The 22500-nt window shown below is 48.8% G+C and overlaps 1 protein-coding gene across 17 annotated transcripts in view; it reads left to right on the top strand.

The window, feature by feature from the left end:
- The window catches only part of LOC135094662 (transcription factor collier-like), a 194008-nt gene that overhangs the window by 79333 nt on the left and 92175 nt on the right, over positions 1–22500 (top strand). For 3 of the 17 annotated variants that reach the window (XM_063994944.1, XM_063994950.1, XM_063994947.1), the window contains exons 1-3: positions 7740–8225; positions 19214–19367; positions 21622–21685. In XM_063994944.1, coding sequence (XP_063851014.1) covers positions 8104–8225; positions 19214–19367; positions 21622–21685 — 340 coding nt within the window. In that variant the 5' untranslated portion in view covers positions 7740–8103. Of the gene's footprint in view, positions 1–7736; positions 8226–14512; positions 14945–17895; positions 18051–19213; positions 19368–21621; positions 21686–22500 lie in introns of those variants that run through there. The other 14 variants (XM_063994954.1, XM_063994955.1, XM_063994948.1 and 11 more) reach the window with 11 other exon arrangements.

Raw genomic sequence — 22500 nt, forward strand, 5'->3', positions numbered from 1 at the left:
TCTGTGGTGTTTGAGTGTGAAGGAATGCCGTGTCTGGCTGTTGTGTGTCTTATCCGCTGTCTCCTCCGTCAGGAAGCGCCAGCCAACCTCACACAGCGGTATTTTCTCGCAGAAGGGCAAAGGTCCTTCGCCGCCAAGGGCAGTGGTGCCGGCAGGAAACACCGAGGCCATGACATTCCTGTGTGGCGAGGCGTCACGCTCCGCCATCACAGGCCACGGCGTGGCCCAGCGCGGTGCATGACGGCAGCAGCAGCCGCCGCCGCCACCAGGCAGCCATGTTCCTCCGCGGACAGGGTAAAATGACCGCCGCAAGTAGATGTGGGCTTGCCCCGTCAGGAGACGGGCACACACACACACACACACACACACACACACACACACACACACACACACACACAGCGCTGCCCGGAGGTGCCGGCATTGTGAGGCATCGGCACTGGTGCGTCGCGGGCAGCGGGGTGGCACCGACAGGGCGTGTGGGCACCAGTGTGTTGCGGGGTGGCGCCACTCACCTCACCCCTCAGTGTCCCAGGCGTCAGGAGGCAAGGGTGCCTTTGTGCATGTCAGCAGGTGGCTGCTCTTGGCTGCCCGGCAGCACGGGAGCTCCGCCGTCACAAGATGGCGCCCTCCGTCGGGAGGCAGACCGGCACTTCTTCCGAAAATATGTTATCACTAATTTGTAATTCTTGCCAGGCAGCAGTGCTCATGGTGCTCTGCGTCAGGAGGGAGTGGCATGGGTCTCCGTCAGGCCACACCTCGACCGGCCCGTCAGGAGGCAGCGCCGCACGTCAAAATCATGCTGAGTCACGGTCACCCGTCAGGAGGCAGCGCCGTACGTCAAGTCTACTAGGTAGATCGTGGCTGCTCTATCAGGAGAGAGCACTGCTTGTCCGATTTAGCTATATGCCACCTCCGTCAGGAAGGAGAGCTACTCGTCTCCATCTAGTTACAGCACAGTCACCCCCGTCAGGAGGCAGCCCCGTTATCTCCGCCAGGAAGGAACCCCGCTCGTCTCCATCTAACTACAGCATAGCCACCTCCGTCAGGAGACAGCGCCATTATTTCCGCCAGGAGAAAGCACGGCACGTCTCCATCTAACTGCAGCGCGGCCGCCTCTGTCAGGAGGCAGCGCCGTTATCTCCGCCAGGAGGGAGCGCGACAGATCTCCATCTAGCTACAGCTCGGTCACCTCCTTCAGAAAGCAGCAAAATTTTGTACCGTGATAGCCGTGCCTGTGTGGCCAGGCTGTGCACGTCTCCGTGTAGTGACAGGGATGCTCACTCCGCCAGCAGGAACACTATACGTCTCTGACTTGCGGGGCGCTGCTTCCTGCGGGAAGCAGCGCTGCGTGTGTGTCTGGCGGCGGCAAGTCTCTCCACGGGAAGACTGCTGCACGTGTGTCTGTCCGTAATGGCGCCGCAGGGCACGGCAACACTAGGCCGTCCCAAAGCAGCGGTACTTCTCCGTCAGGAGTCAGTGGCACTGCCCGTCAGGTGATGCAGCACGTCAGTGTGGGGAGGCAGCGCCGAGCTCACCCGCCTGTCAGCGCGATGCCAACCTGCAGTTATGCTGCTGGACGTATCTCCGTCAGGGTACAGGGCCTTCACTTGGCGGGCGTGCACACTGGAGGTGGTGGTGGACGCCACACAGGCTGTCGCCGGGACGGGCGGGGGCTGAGTGACGGAGGCACTGACGGTGACGGGATGATGACGGGAGTGTGTGCGACGCGTGGTGAGCGTGTCATCGCCTCACAGATGTGGGTGACGGAACCGGTGTTCCCGCACACCGCATTCCCACACACCACTCCGCGCGTCACACTTACCGCACACACCACACACGTACGTACAGGCAGGCCGCATGTTACGGCATGAATCACGCGCGTCACGCGGCATCACGCCCCGCCACGCCGTGCACGTTACCTGTGTCGTAGCGCTCAGAGCTCCGAGGGGGCGCCTCGCTGACATGTCACCTGCCGCGTGTTAGCGGCGGCCTGCCGTCACATCTCCGTCACGCCGTCACGCGAGAGACGGGAATGTGCAGCTCACAAACACTGTGACGGTCGCGGTGATCCCGTCACCAGACTGGCGTGGTGTGCAGCCCCGGTGCTCGCGGGGCGTCGTTGCGGCAGCCCTTGCAAGGGCGCGGAGGCGTCGTGGCAGGGATAGGGACAGGAAGGTACTCGCGCTGCTCGGTACGGACAGGGTGACGCGGCGACAGATGGACAGTGACGGCAGTGACGGCAGCAGGCGCTGCTTGTCATAACACTTAGCACGAGGCGCGGCGCTGCGTGACAGACGGCCGCCGCCACGCCATCTGCGGGTAGACGGTAATTAGTGAGGCAGGTGAGCGGCGGCTGGGGGCAGAAGACAGTCGCTTACAGGTAAAGACAGGCGCTCGCCGGTGACTTTCGACTCTGGGACTAAGGTATAGTCAATGACAAGTCGCAGCGGTGTTTACGAGGCGAGGTGAGGGCGGCGGGACAGGCTGCGAGAGGCGGTGGAGGGAAAGTGTCGCCGAGGTGCGGGCCGGGCACTGAGCGGCGGCACTAAAGGCTGGATATGGGCTGTTGTTGACACGCGGGGAGGGATAAACACGCCGTCTACTGCCGCAACCCTTGTTCAGTGGCATTACACACACAAATACACCCCACCGCCGCCACTGCTGCTGCTGCTGCTGCTGCTGCCACTGCTGACCGCATTCTGAAACACTTCTGGCCGCACCTCCATTACTTTCAAAAGGCTGTAAATGAAGTCATACGGGTTTTCAAGGGTGCTTTCGTGGATCTGGTGACAGATTAACAAGGTTTCTAAATTATTAACAGGAAAAACACTCTTGAGGACCCGGCTAATCATCTCTGTGGCCTTGGAAAATAGTCGTGGTGGGAGAAAGAGAGCAAAGTGTCCCAGAATACGCGGATTACTGAACAGAGATGCGCTGAGACGCGATTCTTCGTAATACAGAGAACAGAGAAACATTACTGACTGTCTGGCGTGTGTAGCGCTAGGCGACCACTAAGTAATGCCAACACTGCACGAACCTAACGGAAGGCAACAGAAATAGCGTAATGGAGATAGATATAGAGGGACGGACTGAGTGGCGGCAGCTATAGGAAGGCATGACCGTCTCCCGCTACGCATACCTACGGAAACACTAAACATTAACATTACGGATACTTGTGACTTTTCTCATCCTCGCATGACAACAAATAATGGCACGAGTTATGTATATCTCGTCATGCAAGTGAATTTCCTGAGCCTCGCATGAGAGAAGCAAGGAATTACGGCCGAAACAGTGACACAAGTTAAGGAATCGTGTCATGCAAGTGAATATCCTGACCCCGCATGACAAGCAGTTATGGCCCGAATGATGACAATTTAAGCAAGTCCTGCCATGCAAGTGATTCTTCGTAGCCCCGCGTGACAGAGACAAGGACTTACAGAGTCGCAGTTCAAATAATAACACAAGTTAAGCAGATCGTGTCGTTTAAGTTGATTTTCCGAGACTCACAGTTAAACACACTGTCATGCAAGTAAATTTTCTTAGCCCCGCATGACAGAAGCAAGAAATTCTGACCTAAACAATGAAATAAGTTAAAATTTTCGTAGCCTCGCATAACAAACCAAGGAATCGTGATCCAAACAATGCCGCAAGTTAAGTACGCGAGTCGTGCGGCGCGCAGTAACAGCAGCAGATGGAACACAGGAGAGCGCCGCGTTTCCCTCACCGCAGCGGAGTGTGGCGGCGGGACAGGCAGAGATTCTTACCAGGAAAATATTGACATGCATAAATCAAGAGTAACGCGGGGAGAGACTACGAGGGTACGAGACTTTCCCTTTCTGTAGCGAGGATATTGAATGTAGGACAGGAAAACTACAGCCAGAGCACCCGCCTAAGACTGCCGCCCGCCGCTGAGAACACAGAGAGCGTGAACCAAGGACGTCCACGAAATGTTTAGCCAAGATTGTGTGATGGGGGCTGCCGAGGAGTGTTCCGCGAAGGTGTGTGTGTCTGTTATGACTGGGTGTGTGTGACTGTTATTAATGTGTGTGTGTGTGTGTGTGTGTGTGTGTGTGTGTGTGTGACTGTATTAAGACAATGTGTGACTGACTGTATTAAGACTGAATATGTGACTGACTGTATTATGACTGAGTGTGTGTGCCTGTATTAAGACCGATTGTATGTGTGACTATTAATCTGACTCGTGCTGAACTGTGACGCTCGAGTGACGCCGCCATAATGTAAGTCGGAACTATTGATACGACTCGTGCTTAGCTGTGACGCTCTGTTGACGAAGCCGAACGTCACAGTGTACGGCGGAACTGTTAATCTGTCTTGTAGTAAACTTTGTGACGTTTGAGTGCCGCCGCTAAACATAACAATATAAGCTGGGATTGCATTAAGCGTTACTCATACTAAACTGTGACGCTCGAGTGACGCTGAATGCTAAATATGACTCGTAAACTGTGACGCTTAAGTGACGCTAAACGCTGAATTAATAAGACGTAATTGTATCACTCTGACTCCTGCTAAACTGTGTGACGGGCGGCGGAGAACAGATGGCGGGAAACTGCCGCAACGGGAAGTGAAGCAACTAAACGTCACATAAATCAAACATTACTGTATCAACTTGACTCGTAACAAACTGTGTGACGAGAACAGGAGGGGACACACCGAGAAATAGCCGTAACATTGACCAATATCGCTGACCGTCACATATATAAGACGAAACTGTATTGGTGTGACGGGCGGTGGGGAGAAGGTGACGAGAAAGCCGTAACATTGAGCAACATCGCTGGCCGTCACATATATAAGACGACACTGTATTGGTGTGACGGGCGGTGGGGAGAAGGTGACGAGAAACAGCCGTAACATTGAATAAGACCGTCACCTGTTGACAAAACTGTAGGTATATTGCTACATCTACGTTATAAAAGTATTGCTTCGTTGTATTATACTGTACTGTAGTATTCGCGGCTACAGTACCTAGGCGGCGGAGAGAGAGAGAGAGAGAGAGAGAGAGAGAGAGAGAGAGAGAGAGTGTGCGTGTGTACGGTTGAAACTAATGCAACCTAACCTGACCCTATCTAACTTAACCGGACCTATCATTACAGCCAGCGTATTTAATGACTCTAATTAATTTACCTGTGATTAGTACAGGTAAAAGGTCCGTGTGAAGTGACCAGGTGAAATGAGAGGCAGGTAGTGAGAGAGAGAGAGAGAGAGATAGAGAGAGCGTACGTGAGTGTTCTACAGCGGCGTTCATGTTAACACGAGAACACGTGAACAGTGAGAGAGTAATAGGAAGTGATCGATTGTGTGTGTGTGTGTGTGTGTGTGTGTGTGTGTGTGTGTGTGTGTGTGTGTGTGTCACGGTAACGCATCGGGAGCTTAGTACCGGTTACTCCGCTGACCCAGTAACCGGTGTGTGTATGCGATGTGTGTGTGTGTGTGTGTGTGTGTGTGTGTGTGTGTGTGTGTGTGTGTGTGTGTGTGTGTGTGTGTGTGTTTCTGGTCCCATCGGAATCTTTGCAATTAAAGTTTCATTAAGCTTGTTGAGAAGTCCTAGCACACACACACACACACACACACACACACACACACACACACACACACACACACACACACACACACACACACACACACACACACTAAGCGACGGAATTAGTGAAAAAGAAATGCATTAAAAAACTTGTGCATTCAGTGTGTGGCGAGGCAGTGAAGAGGAAGAAGAAGGCTTTTAGTAGCTTCGAAAAAGTTAAGTTTGTGTCTCTAAGTTTTGATCAAGCTAATAATTTAACTAGTGTTATTATAGGTGTGTGTGTGTGTGTGTGTGTGTGTGTGTGTGTGTGTGTGTAACTAACTGACTGACTTTGTAGTTAAATACCAGGTTGTAGATAATAATGAATCGATTTCAGGGTTATTAATAAAATTATTCAGATATAATGAAAGAGAAAGACTGACTATGATGATTATGATGGTGGTGGTGGTGGTGGTGGTGGTGGTAGTGGTGGTGATGGTGGTGGTGGTGGTGGTGGTGATGGTGGTGGTGGTGGTGGTGGTGGTGTAGGGCGATATAGTTACACCGTTTCTTTCGTGGTGGTGATGATGATGATGATGATGATGATGATGATGATGGTGTTGACTTAAGAAGTAGTATGTAATGATTATAGTGATTATGGTGATGACAGTATAGTTGAGCTTCCTTTTGTTTCTTGGTGATGATGATGGTGATGACTTAAGAATAGTGATGACATGAGGAGTAATATGGTGATGAGGTTTGTTAGTAATATGATGATGAGTGTGGTGAAGACAGACTGTATGATGCCCGTAGAATGGTGATGACGCTCAAATTGTAGTGGTGGTGATGGTGTTGTCGACTAGTGTGAGTGGTGGTGGTGCTGACGGTGCCTGTGGTGGTGCTGACGGTGCCTGTGTGTGGTGATGCGCTCGAATTGGTGATGATTGTGACGGTTTACCTATAGTGATGGTGACAGTGGCGATAGTTTGTGTAGTGTGTTGCCAGTTTAATAGTGATGATGTGGCGTTGACGTTATGATCCTGGTGGTGGTGATGGTGATGATGGTGAGGCAAGCGGAACGATTTCAGTAATATCTTGTGGTGATGGTGATGGTGGTGGTGATGGTGGTGGTGATTGTGCGCGATCGTTATGAGATTAAAAATAGTGAACGAGGAGAGGAATGTGTGTGTGCGTCCGTGTGTGTGACGGTTACGAGGGAGTGAGGTAAGGGACAGCGTGCGTTGTGAGGGAGAGGGGAGAGGGAAGAGTGAGGGGCTGGGATGAGGGAGACGGCTGCATAGTGAGAAGAGAGGGAGAGGGAGAGGTACTCGTACAGGGCGAGTGGCGGTGAGTGCGTGGTGAGGGTCGCGTGCGGAAGGGCGTGCGTGAGGGGAGAGGGGTGGCTGTGAGAGGAACAGGCAGGAGTGAGAGGAACAGGTGTGAGAGGCTGTCGTGGCCCGGGGCGGTGAGAGTGAGAGGAGAGAGGGAGAGCGGCGTGGGTGGCTCAGGGTGCGTTGAAGTTCCAATGGTCGCGGGCGTGCAGGCGCGGCGTGCAGCGTGCGTACGTGACAGCGGGAGGCAGAGTGTTAGTGAGGAGTGAGTGCGTGAGTGCGTGAGGACTTGAAGGCTGAGAGCGTGAGGGCGTGAGGGAGGGGGCGGCGGGCGTGCAGCGGCAGGCAGCGTTGAGGTCACGGGAGGCATGGGCGGCGGCGAGGGCGTGGGTGCGTGCGGCGTGCGTGAGGGCGTCGCGTAACTCACTCACCACGCTGGCCACAGCAAGGGCGCCTCGCCGCCGCCGCCGAGGATGCAAGGCAAGAGTGCGGCGCGGCGCGGCGCGGCGAGGAGGGCGCCGAACAGGTGGTAGTGGCGGCGACAGGTGGCAGCGGCCACGTGGTGGCGGCGGCGGCGGGCGGAGCGAGGCAACCCTCCCCTCGCCGCGGCTCAACCCACACTGGTCCGCCCGCGCCGTCCCCTCGCCGCCTCGGGCCCGCCCTCCTCACGCCCTGATTTGCCGGCGGGCGGCGGCCACTCCCCTCGCCGTCCCAAGCCGCGAGCTGATTGGCCGGGGCACTCGAGGGGCGCACGCGGGTACTCCCCTCGCCCCGTGAGCGGCTGCCGCTCCGAGGGGAGGCGCGGCCCAGGGGAGTCGGTCAATGCGAACAATATTTGTAAGTAACAAAACCCGGCCTCCCAGGAGCCGGCCCGTCAAATTGTTGTGCCTGGCCGCAGCCACTGGTGGCCCGCGCGGCGCGCCCCTCGTCATCGCCGGCCCCTCGACAGATCAATCCCAGTCACCAGGTCCCCGCCGAGAGCCGGCCACGCCAGCCGCGCCCCTCCCACGCCTGCCGCTGCTGCCGCCGCCCGAGGCACGCTAGTCGTCGCCGCGGTGCCCCGCCGCTCGCAGTGCCCTGGTCCCAGCGGTGCAGCCCTCACGCCCCGTCCGCGCCCCTTGTTAATGCGTGCCGAGCCCCAGGGGCCCCCGGACACGCCTCCCCAGTGGCCGGCCGCCGCCCCAGTGCTGGAGTGAGGGGCGAGCAGACCGTAGCGGCGCCCCGCTAGCCGTGGCGGCGTGAGGGGCCCGAGGAATGTTCGGGCTAGGCGAGGGCCTGCCGCAGCTGAGGGGCCCCGTCACGAGCCTCAAGGAGGAGCCGCTTTCCTCCACTCGGGCCTGGATGCAGCCCACCATGGTCGAGAACACCCACCCCAGGTGAGAACTCTTCCACGCCCGTCCCTCACGCCCACACGCCCTCACGCCCACTCTGACACACAACTGTCACCAACCGTCACTCCTGTGTCCACACACGCTGGACGTCACACCTTACAACACACTACTCACACTTACTCTAACACCCCCACCAACACTCTCACACTTGTTCTGTCATCACAGCCTCTCACATACATACATATATACATTCACACACATACACACACACACACACTTAAACTGTCACCACGCCCTGTAACAATCACCCACACTTCTATTCTTACGAAGGCCTCTCACACACACTCACACTTGTACTGTCACCACGCCCTGCAACAATGCCACATACACACATACTCACCAGTCTACACTCCACACACAAACTCAGACAGTATTACTTAACACACACACACACACACACACACACACACACACACACACATCATCCACTTAGCTTCTACACACTTGAAGCCCTTCACACACTTGATAGCTACACACTCTTACCTCACCACTTATCACTACACTTAATACACCCTCACCACACTTAACACCAACTCACCTTCACCTTAACACCTCACTACAACATTATCTCATCTCTTCACACACACACACACATACACACACACACACACACACACACACACACACACACACACACACACACACACACACACACACACACACACACTTAACCTCCTCAAGTGTTTGGTGAATCTTTATCATGTTAACTACTTGTCTTATCAAACTTGTGTTGTTGTTTTTTTTTTTTTTTTAGTGTTTGGCTCATCATCATTTCTTCCTCAGTTTTGCATGTGTCTGTTTCACGTCTCTGGTCAACAATACAAACATTTCTTCATTTTTTCCTAAATAATTTATTAACACTTATTATTGACGTTTCTGTATTGTCTTGTGTCCAATTCCTTGCAAGTTGTCCTGTTCTTCTGATTTTTCTGTGTCTTTCTCCACCTCTTCATTCCCTGCAGTCTTTCTAGTTTCTCTGATTCTTCTCTGTTATTTCTCCATCTCTTCATTCCTTGCTATCTTTCTAATTCCGATTCTTGCCTCTATTCCCCCCATTTATGCTTCTCATCCGTGTCTTAATGCTTCTCTGTGTCCACCAATACGTCATCTTCGTGTGTCTGTGTCCCTTGTGTCCCCCTGCACTTCCTCCTGCTTGTCTGTGTCCCGTGCCGTGTCCTCGTCTCCCTCTCGTCCTCATCGTCGGCTTCCCCAGCTGTGTCAGGGAGTAAGTCACCAAGACTCGACCCACTCTGCGTAACACTTCCCTTTCTCCAGGACGTATTTCCTCGTTTCTGAAGTGCCCAGGTTCCCTCTGCGGTCGTTCAAGCCCCACGCCCCTTCCAGCCGCCCGCACAGCCACACCCAGACCCTACAGCGGCGTGAAAAGGCAGAATTAATCCCCGCTGGCGGAGAAGAGGCGGTCGTAGCGGGCGCCATTTTAACCCGCGTCGGTGGCTGGCGGCGGCGAAATGGGGCGCTGCTCCCGAGATTCTGGCTATTTTTTTCTGGTTTTTGACGCTGTGGCGAGGCTGTGGCGGTGCTGCGGGCGTGGGGAAAAATTGTACCTGACCGTATGCGTTGTTACTCCTTCGCCGTATGTTTCGCGGCGTTGTTAGCGCGTGGAAGCAGCGACTACACTGGTAATAATATTGTAAGGGAAATATTCTGACGCCGCCGCCGCCGCTGTCTGGCCGTGCTGTGCCGCTGTGCCGCTGTCTGGCCGTGCTGTGTGTGTGGTGGCATGTCTGCTGCTGCCTCTCCCCCCGTGACAAGTGCGTGTCTCAGTGCCTTGTCTCTGTCCTCCTGTAAGCTTGGTGTGTGTGTTCTGACCACTGGAGGAGCTGGTCTGGCCTGGTCCTCTCCACACCCCCGCCTGTCACCTCAGCCCTCACGCCTCTCGCCTCCCGCGCCTCAGGAAGACAAAGGCAGAGGAATAATATATCATTTGTTTCACGACTTAACGCTAAATTTATATTCCTGACTCAAAATAATTCAAGTCTCATATACAATAATCAGGAAACTATGATATATGTAAAAAAATAAATAGATAAATAATGTATGTCATTTTGGAACACTCTAGTCAGTTGTCAGTGTGAGAGCTGGTAAAGTTACGATATATAGGACAAAAAGACATTTAGTAATCAGTTAACTATAGCGTATGAAAAAAAGAAAGAAAGAAAGAAAGAAAAGAAAGAAAAAGAAAAAGAAAAAGAAAGTATAATTAATGTTCTATACAGGCAGCCATGTTCCTTTGCTGCAAAGTTTCGCTAAAGTTACACCAGAAACAAAACAAATACTTGGTAAGCAGTGAACCGAAACAGAAAGAAAAAGAGAAAAATCAAACATACAGGTCATTTTGTAGCACTGGACTTTTGTTACTCTAGGAACATCAAACTGAAGTCCTGCAAGAATTAGTTATCAATGAACTAAACAAATAGATAGATGAAAAAGGAGTATTATCGCATCCACAAGTCCTTTATCAGACCAGGCGTTGCTAAATACATACCACGAACAAATAAACTAACTGACTGACTGACTGACTGACTGACTGACCAGCTAACTAAATTAATATGCAGATAAACTGATTAAATAAAAAAAAGCTCTTTACATTTAGCTGACCGATGCAGAGAGAGAGAGAGAGAGAGAGAGAGAGAGAGAGAGAGAGAGAGAGAGAGAGAGAGAGAGAAATGAAAAAAAGAAATATCCCTTTACATTTTGCCACCCGTAAACTGGTGATGCAGAGAGAGAGAGAGAGAGAGAGAGAGAGACTCCAAATAACACGATATTGAGTCAAAGCACTGAAAACTTACTCTGGAGAACACTGACGCAAAGGTAACACAAAGAGGTGAAGAAACATGTAATACAGACACATTCGAGGTAATAATCAGCTTTATTCCACAGTGACCTGGCAAGGAATATTGATTTGTGGCGGGGAATAGCAATACAGACACCCAGAGATAAAGTAATCAATATATTAGACTACACGACAGACTGTTTACGCATTCAAGCTAGTAATCAATCTTATTTCACACTAACCTGATAAGGAATATTGATTTCTGAAGAGTAATAGCAACTTAACCTAATCTAACTAACATCGAGCGACAAACTAATCGATATATTAGACCGGAAAGAGAAAGAAATAACAAGTTTTCATGTTTCAGGTAATAATCCATTTTATTTCACACTAATCTGAGGAGCAATATTGATCTGGCGGGTAATAGCGACACTAACACCGAGAGACAAAGTAATCGATATATTTCACTACAAGAGAGAGAGAGACTTTACGCATTCGAGCAAATAATCAATTTTATTCCGCATTAACCTGAGGAGCAACATTGATCCAGCGGGTAACAGCGACAGAGTAATCGATGTAACTCACTATTAATAAAGAAAGGAAGAGGGACAACCAATAAATAAGTTACGGTGTAGATCAGATAATCATTTTCTTTATTGCATTATTTGTCATCACTAAGCTCGCAAGCAACACTGCCCGGCTAATAATAACAAGAACAAGAAGAAAAAAAATCACGTTATCTCAGAACTCCTGCAAACCTGGTGAATAACAAAACTAGCGGGTTATCACGCTAACCTTGAGATCAACCAGTGAAACAGCGGTACGAGTCGAATATTCACGCTAACCTCTTAAGTAGCGATAGTGTATGTCACGCTAATCTGGCCATGGGTAAAACAGCGCTATTCATCTCACAATAACGCTGATCGGGGAAGCCATCGGTAAGAGTCACGCTGACCGCGCACACCAACGTTATGAGATGCCACGCTTATCTGCTTATCTGGGTTAGACAGCGCTTTGGGTCAAGATATCACGCTAATTTTTGGAAGCCATGGGTGAAATAGCGTTTGGACGTGTCACGCTTATCAGATCATGTTGAGAATAGCGCTGCAGATCAGATGAGTCACGCAAAGCTTACAAATCATAGGTAGACAACGCTGGAAATCAAGATATCACGCTAAATTTGCAATATCCATCGGTAACGCAGCGCTGTAGGATGTCACGCTAATCTGATTATGATTAAAATAGCGCTGTGGTTTGGACAAGTCACGCTAATCTTAGAAGCCATGGATAAAAATCACGCTAACTGTAATCCAATGGTAAACTGGCGCTATTGGATGTCACGCTAACCTGATCTTAGCTAAAACAGCGCTACGGGTCAAGCAAGTCACGCTAAGCTTACACATCTTGCTAATCTAACAACTCACGCTAATCTGAGAAGCCAAGGGTGACGCATTACTATGGTACGTCACGCTAATTTGGTCATGGGTTAGACAGCGCTATACTGGTCAAGATGTCACGCTAACTTGGCAATTCTTAGGCAAGATATGGATTTATCACGCTAATCTTTCAAGCTATGGGGAAAACAGCGCTATACGGAGCTAGTCGCGCTTAATTTCCCGTCTTTTATTTCTAAGTTATCATGATTACTTAAAATAATATAAGTTTCCATCAAATTGTGTTACCGCTCCTCCTTTTCTTATCTTTCTTCTAAACGTAACTTAATTTTCTTATCTTATTCGTATAGTCAAATTATAATGTGTTACCTCTAAGTTATTGTAATTACTACCAATGCAATCATGAACTAAGACGTTAGCGCTTCTTTTCTTATCTTTCTCCTAAACGTCACTTAATTTTCGTCTCTCGTTCGTATAGTCAAGTTTTATTTTATCATCTTCCACCTCTAAGTTAAAATGTGTTACCGCTCATTCACTATTTACACTTCTCTGTTTCACTTTCTCCTAAATTAATCCTTGCACCTCATTCTTATAGTCACGCGTAATTTCATCTTCCACCTCTAGGTTAAAATGCCTTGCTGTTCCTCCACTATTAATTTTAAACGTAGCATAGTTCTTGTATCTCATTCTTATAGTCATGCGTAGTTTTATCATCTCACCTCTAAGTTAATTCATTGATCTTCATCTTAATTTATCTTTCTCCTATACGCACCTTAATTCTTGTATCTCATTCTTATAGTCACGCGTAATTGTATCTTCTATCTCTGTAAGTTAAAATGTCTCCCCTAACCGATGCGCAGTGTCTCTCTCTGGTCGCGGGAATCACAGAACGCCATCACTCCCAGGTACCTGCCTCTCTCACTATATCCTCTTGCCTCTCAGTGTCTCGTAGCTCCAGGTTGCTCAGGTATTTCACTCCTTGTCTCCCTCTATCTCTCTGTCCCTGTTTTCTCTATTTCTCCTCTTATTCTACGAGCGTTCTGTTCATCCATACCCATCTTAGTAGTTCCTCGTTGGTTGCGCACTCACTTCATGCTGTTCTTTGCATCCTTGTTATCGTAATTGGTAGAAATAGAACAAATCTCCATCCGTTAAGTTGTGTTACCGCTCAACTGTCATGTATCTCTCTCCGTAGCAAGCGACCAAACTATGACTGGAACACTAACGCTTCTGTTTTCAAAGGTGTTTATTGGTGATTCTAGTGATACTGCCGAGCACTCTTCATCATCAGTAAGGGAAACACTCGTGAAAGTCTACCTAACGAGAATTCAGTGTTGAAATGCGTGTGTAAGTAGCCAGTATATTGAAACGCTGTGGCCTCTCCTCACGACTATTTTCAAATGTCACAGAGATGGTCAGCCGGGTTATCAAGAGTGCTTCTCCTGTTAATAATGTAGAAAGCTTGTCAATCTGTCACTAGAGCCATAAAAGCACCCTTAAAAACCTGTCACTTCATGTAGAGCCTTTTGAAAGTAGTAGAGGTGCGGCGCGGCAGTGTTTCAGAATACGTGTAAGTGGCGTAGCTGTGCCGCGTGTAGTGATAGCGCCCGTGTTTACCTCACCAGATTGTCAACTCGTACGTTCCTCCTACACTTAACTTAACCCGCACACACACACACACACACACACACACACACACACACACACACACACACACAACTCCGTACAACTTCTCAGCATTTAAGAGAGGAGTTTTAGGTCACCGCAAAACCCTTAGTACTCTTTCATTTTTCTTTTATTTAGGGAGAGACCGTTAGCGGACTTCAAATTTGTCTAGTCTAAAGCTCCCTATTGACTCGACACTAAAAACCTGATTACTGAGTGAGTTCCAGCCATCTGTCATTATTTGAGAGTCAGTACCTTTATTGTACACACTTGTTCGTTATTCTACTTGCTGACTGCCGAGTGTTGCGCCCTTCACCAGTCCGCCAAGTGATTATGTGTGGTTAAGGCTGCTGAGTCGAGAGGTGAGAGGCTGAGTCGAGAGGTTGAGTCGAGTAGAGTGTAGCTGTCTCGAGTTGTTTGTTAGTGAGGGAAGGGCCGGGCAGTGCGAGTGGCGGTGGTGTAAGCGAGTGTTTGTGTGTGGGGCTGTTCTGCTCCCTAACCTTATCCTTGCCTTGCCTTGCCTTGCCTTGTATCAGCGGCTTCCCTTCCCTCACCTTCCCTCATCCTGTCTTACCTAATGCCCTAACCTCACCTTACTTAATTACCTAACCTAACCCTCCCTTGTTTCTTTACCTTACCTCACTTCACCTCACCCACCCTTCCCTTCCATTCCCTCCCCTTCTCTCTCACCCTTCCCTCCCCTTCTCACCCACCCTTCCCTTACCAGTCACCACCTTGATGTCACATGATCTCTCCCTTCGTTCCTTCTTTGCCCTCTTCACTGGCCACTCCCTGCCCCCCACCTGGCGCGAAGACCCCTCCTCACCTGTGCCAGGAGTCACGCCGCACAGGTAAAAAGATGAAGAGAAATTGTGCAAAAAGTTCACGTAAATACTGATCCTTAATCCTTTTTGTTATCTGTATTGATACCGCCAATCCCCTCTCTCTCTCTCTCTCTCTCTCTCTCTCTCTCTCTCTCTCTCTCTCTCTCTCTCTCTCTCTCTCTCTCTCTCTCTCTCTCTCTCTCTCTCTCTCTCTCTCTCTCTCTCTCTCTCTCTCTCTCTCTCTCTCTCTCTCTCTCTCTCTCTCTGTGTGTGTGTGTGTTTTTCTGTATGTGTGGAGAGAGAGAGAGAGAGAGAGAGAGAGAGAGAGAGAGAGAGAGAGAGAGAGAGAGAGAGAGAGAGAGAGAATCTCGTACAAAAAAAACCTAACCTATCCATTTTTTCATATATTCGTTAATAATCTGGATAACTGTAAGGCCGCTTAACTGCCTACCCTAAATCCACACACACACACACACACACACACACACACACACACACACACACACACACACACACACACACACACACACGTAGATAGACAGACACATATAGATAGGTAGATGGATAGATTTATTTAACACACACACACACACACACACACACACACACACACACACACACACACACACACACACACACACACACAAGTAGATAGACAGACACATATAGATAGATAGATGGATAGATTTACTTACACACACACACACACACACACACACACACACACACACACACACACACACACACACACACACACACACACACACACACACACACACACACACAAGTAGATAGACAGACACATATAGATAGATAGATGGATAGATTTACTTAACACACACACACACACACACACACACACACACACACACACACACACACACACACACACACACACACACACACACACACACACACTATTGATCACGCAACACACTTAACGTAACACAATCTGACGGTACGTTTTTTGTGACGGAAGGTGATGGTGATGGTGGTGATAGTGGTAGTAGTGATGGTGGTGGTGTAATCATATTGTTACTACTACTACTACTACTACTACTACTACTACTACTACTACTACTACTACTACTACCGTTCCAACAACAACAACAACAACAACAACAACTCGCAAAAAGAGAAAACAATAACTTAAGCAGAATCAAAATCACAGACTGTCTATTTCCGGCTCAAATTCTGGTCTGGTCTGGTCTAGTTTGGTCTTCTTGTCCTTGTTCGCCGTGACCTGACCACCACCTGACCTCTTAAGTGGCTTGTGTGACCGCCCTCTCCCTCTTACTCTCCCTCCCTCTCATTTTCTCTCCCCACTCTCTTCCTCTTCTTGTTCGTCATACTTTTTTTTTATTTTATTTTTGTTTATTTCATTTTTTTCTTTTTACTTTATCGTGCATCTTTTTCTCTTTACCTCTCACTCTCTCTCCCTCTCTCTCTCTCTCTTGCTCCCTCTCCCTCTCTCTCTCCCAGCGTTGTTTCTCTCCATTATTCTTCAGGTGTGTGTGCACGTGTGTGGGAGAGAGAGGGAGAGGGGAGGAAGAGTGGGGGGCAGAGGGCGGAGAGGGTAAGTGGGTGTCTCTCTCTCTCTCTCTCTCTCTCTCTCTCTCTCTCTCTCTCTCTCTCTCTCTCTCTCTCTCTCTCTCTCTCTCTCTCTCTCTCTCTCTCTCTCTCTCTCTCTCTCTCTCTCTCTCATACATATTCAGAGTACTATAATTATACTAAAAATTCAATGTTCTCCTCCTCCTCCTCCTCCTCCTCCTCCTCCTCCTCCTCCTCCTTCTCTTGTTCTTTTTCTCATTCCTGTTGTTGTTGTCGTTGTTCTTATTCTCCTCCTCCTCCTCCTCCTCCTCCTCCTCCTCCTCCTCATTAAAAGGGTGGGAATGAGAAGCGCAATTACTGACCGTCTTGGCCCATCACTCCCCCCCCCTCTCTCTCTCTCTCTCTCTCTCTCTCTCTCTCTCTCTCTCTCTCTCTCTCTCTCTCTCTCTCTCTCTCTCTCTCTCTCTCTCTCTCTCTCTCTCTCTCTCTCTCATCAGTAAAAACATAATAAAAAACAGTAAAGGAAAAATATCCTACAGCAAACCTAACACACACACACACACACACACACACACACACACACACACACACACACACACACACACACACACACACACACATTCCCGCCAAAATGCGCCAATAATCCAGGCGAGCGGCGAGTCATTAATCAACTCTTCAATGGTCGCTCTTAATTATCACCTGTGTGAACGTGACGGCTACCTATTGCCCGCTGAGAGAGAGAGAGAGAGAGAGAGAGAGAGAGAGAGAGAGAGAGAGAGAGAGAGAGAGAGAGAGAGAGAGAGAGAGAGAGTCGTGGTGTATTGGAATAGACAGATAATATAAAAGGTGTCATTAGTGGTAGGCAGAAAGAGAACACCTGTTTAATATTCGCACCTGTGTGTTAATCCACGAGAGAGAGAGAGAGAGAGAGAGAGAGAGAGAGAGAGAGAGAGAGAGAGAGAGAGAGATTCATCACTATCTTTCCGTCTTCTCCCACTTATAAAAAGAAAAGAAATGAATAATTAAATGCAAAAACACATTATTTTCTTCAAAGCATTTATTTAAGAGTTTCGCGGTGATGTAGTGACGTCATAAGGCGCCTGAGTGGAAAGTACTCCGCTTAGGAATGTGGAGGAGGAGGAGGAGGCGGAGGCGGAAAAAGTATAGGAAGATGAGTCAAAGGTGAGGGGAGGAGGGAATGTGGAAGTGGGGTGGGGGAGGAGGGGAAGGATTAGGTGGGGTAACAAGGTCAGGTCTGATGAGGAGAGGTCTTGTGGGTAGGGCAGGTCAGGGAGGTCACAGTAGGGTCAGGCCTCAGTCAGTGTGTGACGGGCTGTGACTGTTGCACGCTCTTCCGACCTGCTCTGTGTGTGTGACCTATTCTTAGTGTGACCTGCACTGTGTTTGACCTGCTTTTAATTTGACCTTAGTGTAACCTGCATTCTCAGTGACACTCGTAGTGTGACCTGCGCCGCGGTGACCTGTTTCGCGTGTGACCTCTCGTTATCGTGTTAATTGCGTAAAGTGACCTGTGTGTGCGTGTGTTAGCCAGGACCACCGCCACCACCACCATGGATATGTTGTAAGTAGAGTGACTTGTGTATCTCGTGTGGTGATAGATGACTGGAATAGACTCAGTAACCAGGGTTTTTAGTGGGGAGTCAGTGGGGAGGCTTTAGAATTCACCCCTCAGTAAGATTCTCAGGGGCAGTAATGAGGACAGGACGAGAAATGCTGGCGTGAAGTTAGACTAAAGAATTGGAAGGAAGGATCTGGTTACCTGACGCGCGACATAACTTTAGGTGATAGTGCTGCGTGTATCTGTGCCCTTACCTGCTGTCATGAGCAAGGTAACTTAAGATAACACGTGGCCCGCTAAGTGACCAGATAACATAGCCATGAATGTGTAGCGCGCGATGTAACGTAAGACACTAAATATTGTAGCATCTTTATCAGTGTAGCGCGTGAGGTAAGGAAAGATAACATACCGCTGAGTGTGTGGCGCGGAAGTGACCCCATAACGCCTGTGTGTAGCACGTGACAAAACAGCCGGGAGTGTGTGGCGCGGGGCAGCACTTGTGGTCTCCCGGCGCACGTGTAGCTAATGGAGTTATCAAGTTACCGCGATTACAGCGATATGGACCAGCCAAGAAGGAAGTTTTCGGGGCGGGAAAGTGTGGGGAGTGTGTACAGAGAGCGTGGTGGTGCTGAGATGTAGAGGTTACAGATGTGACCCTGGTAACGAGTAAGCGATGTAGTGGCTGGGATAGTTTGGGATATGATATGGTAGTTTGCTTTCAATAGTAAAATTTATAGAGGCTTGGATTGTAAGGGTTATATATAGAAGATAGGATAAAGTGTTTGGATTGTAGAAATTATTAATTATACAGTGTTTGAATTGTAAGTTACATACATTTATATATACATTCTTGTTTTTTTTTTTTTTTTTGTATTTCTCCATTTATGTATCTATCTTATGTCTGTGTGTTCCGTCTATCTTGTGTATTTATCTAACTAGACGCATATTCTCTCTCACAACAGCACGTATCCACCTATCATATCACCTGTCATATCAGTCTGTATCTAACCAACCCCATGTTCTTCCTATCCAGCTTCTATCTACCCATCCATACCCTATCTAACCATACATCTATCAGCCTAATGTATCTATCCATCTATACCCTATCTAACCATACATCTATCAACGTAACTTAACCAACTCTCTCTCTCTCTCTCCCTGAACAGCGTGGGTCTCGGCCGCGCCCACTTCGAGAAACAGCCGCCCAGCAATTTACGCAAGTCCAATTTCTTCCATTTCGTCATTGCCCTGTATGACCGCGCAGGGCAGCCCATCGAGATTGAGCGCACGGCATTCCTGGGCTTCATCGAGAAAGATCAGGTGAGTGGCGCCGCAGGTGGGCTGGCTCCAGGGGGTAGAGACTGGTGGCGGGTGGGAAGGGGGTGGATTGGGGTGAAGTGAGGTATATGGGTGGGTGTGGTTTTGTGTGGATTAAGGATGGTAAGGGAGGGTGATGGGAAGGGGGTAGAGGGTGCGGAGAGAGAGAGAGAGAGAGAGAGAGAGAGAGAGAGAGAGAGAGAGAGAGAGAGAGAGAGAGAGAGAGAGAGAGAGAGAGAGAGAGAGAGAGACTAATAAAAAATAAGACTAAATTAAGGAAGAATGAGCAGAAATAAGGAATATAATTGAAAAAAAAAGGAACAGAGAGAGAGAGAGAGAGAGAGAGAGAGAGAGAGAGAGAGAGAGAGAGAGAGAGTTACATACAGAGGCCTAGACAAGGTGTGACCTTAATCTAATTAAGGCGAGGACACAAGACCAGGTATGAGTAACGACAAACACGTGTGTCAGAGAGAGAGGGGGGAGTGAGAGGAGTGTCCTGTGGTTGCTGGTTTTGGGAAAGTAAGGTTATAGTCTCTCTCTCTCTCTCTCTCTCTCTCTCTCTCTCTCTCTCTCTCTCTCTCTCTCTCTCTCTCTCTCTCTCTGTGTGTGTGTGTGTGTGCGTTTCTTTGCTTTCATTTCATTAATTATTTTGTTTATTCTTTCTTTTAATTGGCTAGAGAGAGAGAGAGAGAAAGAGAGTTACATGACAAGCTCTCTCTCTCTCTCTCTCTCTCTCTCTCTCTCTCTCTCTCTCTCTCTCTCTCTCTCTCTCTCTCTCTCTCTCTCTCTCTCTCGGGTGTTCATTTCACGTCAATCTAATGCAAAGATGATTTTATTCTTGCTTAATTCACGAGAGATTTTTTGTAGTAAACATGACAGGTGGCTTTTTTATTTTTCCATCTCTTTTTAATGTATTGTGAGGAGTCCACCAGTTTGAATATATGTATGTTTTATTCCTTGTATTCTCTCTCTCTCTCTCTCTCTCTCTCTCTCTCTCTCTCTCTCTCTCTCTCTCTCTCTCTCTCTCTCTCTCTCTCTCTCTCTCTCTCTCTCTCTCTCTCGTTCTTCTTCGTCTTCTGGTGGTGGTGGTGGTGGTGTGTGACGGGGTGTTGTTGGAAAGACAGAAGTAGTTATGCGTGGTGGTGTTGCAGACATTCAAGTGATAATGGTGATGGTGATGTACTAATATGATGGGTGTGGTGGTGGTGGTGGTGGTGGTGGCAACGTAAGAGGAATATGATTGGTGTATGGTGGTGTGGGGTAGTGGTGTTGGTGGTGATGGTGGTGGCGAGAAGGTGGGAGCAGTAATATAATTGGTGGTGGTGGTGGTGGTGATATAATTGGTGTGGTGTGACGGAGTGTTGTGGAAGAGATTTAAGGCAGTTACGTGTGAGTTACGGCGTCGCGTCACACACTGGGTCAACTCAGTAATTAGTAGTGCTGCCCCTCTCTCTCTCTCTCTCTCTCTCTCTCTCTCTCTCTCTCTCTCTCTCTCTCTCTCTCTCTCTCTCTCTCTCTCTCTCTCCGTTAAACTATCTTGTATTTCTATGTATTTAAATGTGTCCTTCCTTCCTTTTTCCCTCTTTCTTTCTTTCTTTCTTTCTTTCTTTCTTTCTTTTTCTTCCATTGTGTTTCTTTCTTAGTTTTATCCTCTCTTCCCTTCTTCCTTATTTCCTTCCTTCTCTCCTTCCTTTCGCATTCTCGTTCTCGTAATTTGCTCCTTTTCAGTCTCTTCTTTCTTACCTTCTTTTCTAGTTTATTTTCTCCAATTTCTTTCTTTCTTTCTTTTTCTTCTTCCTTCCTTCCTTCCTTCCTTCCATCCTTCCTTCCTTCTCTCCTCCCAATATCGTTTCTGAAATGTTTGTGTCATCCATTATAATTATTCTGTGCCGTCTCTCTCTCTCTCTCTCTCTCTCTCTCTCTCTCTCTCTCTCTCTCTCTCTCTCTCTCTCTCTCTCTCTCTCTCTCTCTCACCCATAATTATTCTTTTATTATCATTTTTTTTTATTTTCTCAATTTTTACACATCTCCTCCTCCTCCTCCTCCTCCTCCTCCTCCTCCTCCTTCTCCTTCCTTTATCTCCTCACATTTTTTCACATTACATCCTTACCACTCACACACCTCTCTCTCTCTCTCTCTCTCTCTCTCTCTCTCTCTCTCTCTCTCTCTCTCTCTCTCTCTCTCTCTCTCTCTCTCTCTCCCTCTCTCACTCCCCCTCTCACTAACGTCTCTCTCTCTCTCTCTTTCTCTCCCACAGGAACCCGAGGGCCAGAAGACTAACAATGGAATTCACTACAGACTACAGCTCCTGTATGCCAACGGTAAGAGAGACACACACAGAGAGAGAGAGAGAGAGAGAGAGAGAGAGAGAGAGAGAGAGAGAGAGAGAGAGAGAGAGAGTTGTTGGTTTGTGTGTTGTGTTGTTTGAGAGAGAGAGAGAGAGAGAGAGAGAGAGAGAGAGAGAGAGAGAGAGAGAGAGAGAGAGAGAGAGAGAGAGAGAGAGAGAGAGAGAGAGAGAGAGAGAGAGAGAGAGAGAGAGAGAGAGAGAGAGAGAGAGAGAGAGAGAGAGAGAGAGAGAGAGAGAGAGAGAGAATCATTGTTTTATTATGAAATTTACACTATGGTTCACACACACACACACACACACACACACACACACACACACACACACACACACACACACACACACACACACACACACACACACTTCCTCCGTCCCGTCCCGTCCCCCTCTCTCTCTCTCTCTCTCTCTCTCTCTCTCTCTCTCTCTCTCTCTCTCTAGTCAACGATAACTTTCTTTTTCCCCTCCACCTCCTCCTCCTCCTCCTCCTCCGTCAGTAGCAGGACAGATCAAGAGGGGCGTAACTCCATCACTTATTCACCAAGGGATGAGCAGCGCCCTTCATCTATTAAGGGAGGAGGTGGTGGTGGTGGTGGTGGAGAAAGAGGAGGAGTGTTGTGGTAGGCGAAGAAAGGTTTCCATGATGTGGAGAACTGTGGTGGTGGTGGTGGTGGTGGTGGTGGTGGTGGTGGTTGACAAGAAAAGTAATGCTTATTAGTGTCGCTACAACAACAATAACTTTTACTACTACTACTACTACTACTACTACTACTACTACTACTACTACTACTACTG

Source organism: Scylla paramamosain, chromosome 46 (assembly GCF_035594125.1).
Source record: "Scylla paramamosain isolate STU-SP2022 chromosome 46, ASM3559412v1, whole genome shotgun sequence".
In the NCBI taxonomy this organism is placed as follows: Eukaryota; Metazoa; Arthropoda; class Malacostraca; order Decapoda; family Portunidae; genus Scylla; species Scylla paramamosain.